This window comes from Nicotiana sylvestris, chromosome 10 (genome assembly GCF_000393655.2).
Source record: "Nicotiana sylvestris chromosome 10, ASM39365v2, whole genome shotgun sequence".
In the NCBI taxonomy this organism is placed as follows: domain Eukaryota; kingdom Viridiplantae; phylum Streptophyta; class Magnoliopsida; order Solanales; family Solanaceae; genus Nicotiana; species Nicotiana sylvestris.
Genome location: NC_091066.1, coordinates 147,410,293 through 147,415,349, shown reverse-complemented (window position 1 = coordinate 147,415,349; position 5,057 = coordinate 147,410,293). Strand labels below are relative to the sequence as shown.

Here is a 5,057-nt window from a genome sequence, read left to right as displayed (position 1 = left end):
TGTCATTCTTTTGGAACAAACTAATATGAAAAATATTTATATAAATTGAAAGGGGAGGAGTATTTATTTTTGAATCATACAGTATTTTTATTTGTTTGTATCACCGGCTATATATGAGGTTATAATATTTAAGTTTATGTCAATAGTTATTCATATAATTTGTTCTTTTTAATTTATAGAATTTAGCAGATCATAATATTATCGGCACATCGTACGGGTACTAATACTAGTTGTAATTAAAGCTTCACATAATGTGCTGCTGTGATCATTACCACATGTTAGCTAGGAATTTGTACCCTCTTTTAACATTTATTTTACATTGCAGCTAACTCTCTGATCACATAACTTATTATTTCTTCATTTGCATATATCATTTGCCTATATATAATCTCAACTGGCATTTCCATATACCATATTCTCTCATTTCCACATAAAGAAAGACAGAATAATAGACTTTCTTGATTTTCTCTGTGTTAACTTAGTGTTAAAATGGGAAGGTCCAAGTGCTGTGATAAACAAGGTTTGAAGAAAGGGCCGTGGACACCAGAAGAAGACCAAAAACTCTTGTCTTGCATTGAGGAACATGGTTGTGGTAGCTGGCGAGCTTTGCCTCCTAAAGCTGGTAATAATATTAGTAACTACTATTATTTAGTTGGATTTGCTATTTTTTTTTTAGCTGGTGTACTCTTACGGTTACTAGACCTCACTTGTGGAAAACTATTGAGTTTGTTGTTGTTGTTGTTGTTGTTGTTGTTGTTGTTATTCTTACAGTTAAAAAAATGGTTAACTATCACAAAAAAAATCTATATCGTCCATCCAAAAAACGTATCTTAATTACAGACTACTCCTCTTCCCCTATCTCTTTTCGTATAAAAAAACTAGCCTTACTTATTTTGTTCTACAAATACTAACCAAGTGAGTACACTGGGGCCATGGTCTCGATTGAAATCCCATAGATGCTATTTTATGTCGAAATAGTATTCTTGCTTATTTTGATGATCCTCGATATAGAAGAAAGAGTTTGGACATTATTAAATATGGGGACTATAGAAGCACATTCAGTCATCAAATAGATTATACACTAATTATACATGGTTATACACATATTATACATATATTATGTATTTGCCGCTATTTTTAGTCTAAGCGGTTGGGTAGGCAGCTATTATGTTAATTCTTATAATATTTAAATTGTATGATCATAGATTTGTATACTTTTCTTCAAGTTTGAATCTAATTCTTTTTTATGAGCCAAAACTTTACACACACATATATATATATATATATAAAATATTCGTGTGTGTGTGAGATTAGTTATCAAGTTAGAATTGCATGATCATTTCGTCTAAGAATTTCAGTTGTTAGAGAGTAAACTTTATTTATATAATTATCTTTTCGACTACTACCATATGTAATTTTTATTTTTTTTTCCCTTTTTTAGGTCTGCAGAGGTGTGGCAAGAGTTGTAGGCTTAGATGGATCAACTATCTAAGGCCAGATATCAAGAGAGGAAAGTTTAGTTTACAAGAAGAAAGAACTATCATTCAGCTTCATGCTCTTCTTGGAAACAGGTAATAATTTAATGAAGGACAGTAAAATTAAAATAAAATGACAGTAAATGATAGAACTCATTATTTTCTGCCATGGGGTTGGGCTCATAAATTGTTACTCCCTCCGTTTAATCTATGTGAACCTATGTTCTTTTTGGCCCGTGCCAAAAAGAGTGATCCCTTTCCTTATTTGGAAACAATTTACCTTTATGCAATGATTTATAGCCACACAAAATATATGTGCCTCATTTTACACCACAAGTTTAAAAGTCTTCTCTTTTTTCTTAAACTCCGTGTCCAGTCAAATGAGTTCACGTAAATTGAAACGGAGAGAGTAGTTACCTTTGTCTGTCACATTCTTTCCCATAGTCACTGTTTTCTTCTCTTTTACTATGCAACCAATAGGCATGATGCAACTATTAGGATTAATAAATATTTTTGATATTCTCTCCAGTTCACAATAAATGATCAATTTATTTTTTTATTTTGGTTTAAAGTAAGTGTTCAATTAGGTAATCAAGAAAAAATTCAATTGTTTTTACTCTTTTACCCTTATGTGCATATCCCTAAAATGTTTTCTCACTCCTCACTATAACTATGTGACCAATATTTAATAAGGGTAGTTTAGTCATACTAGATATTTTTGTATACGATTTAGCATTTTCTTAATGGGCGTGCTAAAAGGAAACTGGTCACTTATTGTGAACCGGAGGGAGTACATAATAAGTGACTTTTTGGCATTTTTATTTTGGTTCAAAATAAATATCCTTTTTACATAATCAAGAATGAATGAACTTTAATTTTTTAATTTTTTTTATTTATATATCCCAATGTGTCAAGTTAACAGTATACAAATTTTAATTAAGGGTAATTTAATGAAAATATTTTTTTTAGAAGTTAGTATTTTCCTAAGGGGTATGCCAAATGCCAAAAAGTCACTTATTTTAGACCAAATGGGGTAAAAGAGTACACGTTATTATTACTTAACTATATATATATATAATTTAATGCAAATATTTTTTTAGAAGTTAGTATTTTCCTAAGGGGTATGCCAAATGCCAAAAAGTCACTTATTTTAGACCAAATGGGGTAAAAGAGTACACGTTATTATTACTTAACTATATATATATATAATTTAATGCAAATATATATATATATGTGTGTGTGTGTCATTATTTAGTTTTTGATGGAGTAGATTACTCAACAATAGAAGCTATATATCTTTGTCTCTACCACAGAAAAAACTGCCAACGTCGGATATTAGTACTGTCTATTTATTACGCACATGTACAAAGTCATAAATGTACATAGAATCCAGCCTAGACTATTAGATTGCCTAATTAGATACTCTCTCTCTCTCCCGATTTACATAATATATACTTTCATTTTTGTGTAACGTTTTTCATGTGTGATTAATTTGTGCAACATTAACATGGTTATTGCTCTCTCTGTTATTCAGATGGTCAGCAATAGCAGCTTATTTGCCTAGCAGAACAGATAACGAGATAAAAAACTACTGGAACTCACGTTTGAAGAAGAGATTAACAAAAATGGGCATTGATCCAATGACACATAAGCCAAAAATCACAAACAACATTAATGGTAGCTCAAATGATCAATCTAAGTATGTTGCAAACCTTAGTCATATGGCTGAATGGGAAAGTGCAAGACTTGAAGCAGAAGCAAGACTTGTTCGTAGATCAAAAGATCACTCTAAATTCCTCTTCAATAACCCTCGCAGCAGCAACAACAACAATTACGTCGTTTCGCAACCTTATTATCAACTTCCTTGTCTTGACATATTAAAAGCATGGCAAAGGGCAAGCACAAAATTACCAACAACAAATGACATTAGTTCTATTCTTCTTGATGGTTTTGCTAACAAAAACATCGAATCATCGATACCATCAACGTTAAATTCCTCAGAAAATTTGTTCATGAACAATGTACCAAGTACTGCAAAAGTTGGTGATCAAAATCTTCCTTTGTCTACAATCACATGTTTGGAAAATCCATGCCCAACAAAAGATGTCCAAACAGACCTTCCAAGCTTTATTGAAGAGTTCTCAGAGTTATTTGATCCGGAATATACACAAAATTCAGCAAATAATTTTACTGGAGTACAGTTGGATAATTATATGGGAAGTTGCTCAGGGGATTTTGAAGATAACAAGTTTAATTGGAACAACTTTCCTTATTTGGTCACTTCACCAATTGGTTCTCCAGTATTCTGAAGAGTTCATGTGTTGTTGCGTTCTACTAAGGAGATATTAGGATCAGTTGCTAAAATAAACAGGATGGGAAGATCAACCTGTTCAGATAATTCTGAGGAAAGACTGTCGGTTGATATTTTTCTATTGCTTTAAGTTTAGTTGAGTTTTTTTAGTGATTATTATGATAACACTTTAGATATGTATTTGTATTCAAGATTTGTATCGCTAGTTCCTTATTAGCGTGAAGTTTAATTTATGAAATGATTGATTAAAATCATGTAGCCTTATTTTTTTTAATAGCGTAGCATCCTTTGTTTTCTTCGGTCCATTTTGCTCCTACTAGGCAGTATTTGTTTACTGTACCTATATAACAAGTTTTATTGAATTCAGTTACAAGCTTTTAATTTTTCCTTTGAACGGATTATTAAAAAAGATACAAAAATAAGCCATATTAGGAGACACTAATCAAGTTTTCAATCATTAAAGATTGAAAAAACTTTATTTCGAAGTAAACAAATCTTCATATTTTTGCTGTGAATATTAATTAGTGCATGTTGGTGTATCGAGACTAATTCATTGGTTCATCCGTTTTTTTAAAGGGAATCTTGTAATTTTGTAATTTTCTAGTCAAATGAATTAATGCACGTGTGAAATCTCACTAAACAAACATTTTTCATTCTATTCAACGAGGAATATAGGAGAGTACAACAACATCACTGATTAAAAAATGTTTTCCCCTCTTCTTCTTCGTCTTCTTCTTTTTCTTCTTTCATTTCTGTTTTCTCCATAAGGTAAAATGGTGTTCAACAAAGACAAATTCCGAAACTTATGAGTTCTTGTTGTGGATTTTTTAACAGAAATATAGGATCTATACAAAAGTTACTAGATCTGTGTTCGAATCTTGAGTTTTTTTTATAGTGAGGGGTTCACTCTCCTTGTTTCTCAATGAGTTCAGTAAGTGTACTGTAACTCCTAAACGCATATAGCCAGTGACAAAAGCAGTTCTTAGACGACGGGTTCATTTAAACTCAATATTTTTAATGTAGAATATATAAAATATATACGCGTCCAGTAAAAAGAAATAAATAAAAAATATATATGCGTGTGTAAACTCATTAAAACTTCTAACAATTATAAGATCTAAACTCATAATTTTAAGAATATAATATTAACTAGTCAATTTTTTATCACAAAAAAATGACCTCCTTTTACATACAGTCTTTTGGGCGCGGCTGCAGTTCTTTGTGGTACGTAGGATTTCTCTTATTAGAAAAAAGTCCCATTTTCTTTTGCA

General features: G+C 31.0%; 1 protein-coding gene across 1 annotated transcript; it reads left to right on the top strand.

Annotated features, from left to right (window-relative positions):
- The first annotated feature begins 339 nt into the window (after positions 1 to 339).
- On the top strand, positions 340 to 4,040 carry LOC104237668 (transcription factor MYB106-like). Its single transcript, XM_009791854.2, has 3 exons — positions 340 to 622; positions 1,442 to 1,571; positions 3,010 to 4,040. Exons 1-3 carry the CDS (start codon positions 490 to 492, stop codon positions 3,782 to 3,784), a joined length of 1,038 nt encoding a protein of 345 aa, XP_009790156.1. The 5' UTR covers positions 340 to 489; the 3' UTR covers positions 3,785 to 4,040.
- The last annotated feature ends 1,017 nt before the right edge of the window (positions 4,041 to 5,057 follow it).

Bases quoted from the DNA above. Each gene is read 5' to 3' on its own strand.
- LOC104237668 (XM_009791854.2), top strand. From the start codon at position 490: ATGGGAAGGTCCAAGTGCTGTGATAAACAAGGTTTGAAGAAAGGGCCG. The intron at 623-1,441 runs GTAATAATATTA...TCCCTTTTTTAG, and splicing joins AGCTTTGCCTCCTAAAGCTG to GTCTGCAGAGGTGTGGCAAG. The intron at 1,572-3,009 runs GTAATAATTTAA...TCTGTTATTCAG, and splicing joins CATGCTCTTCTTGGAAACAG to ATGGTCAGCAATAGCAGCTT.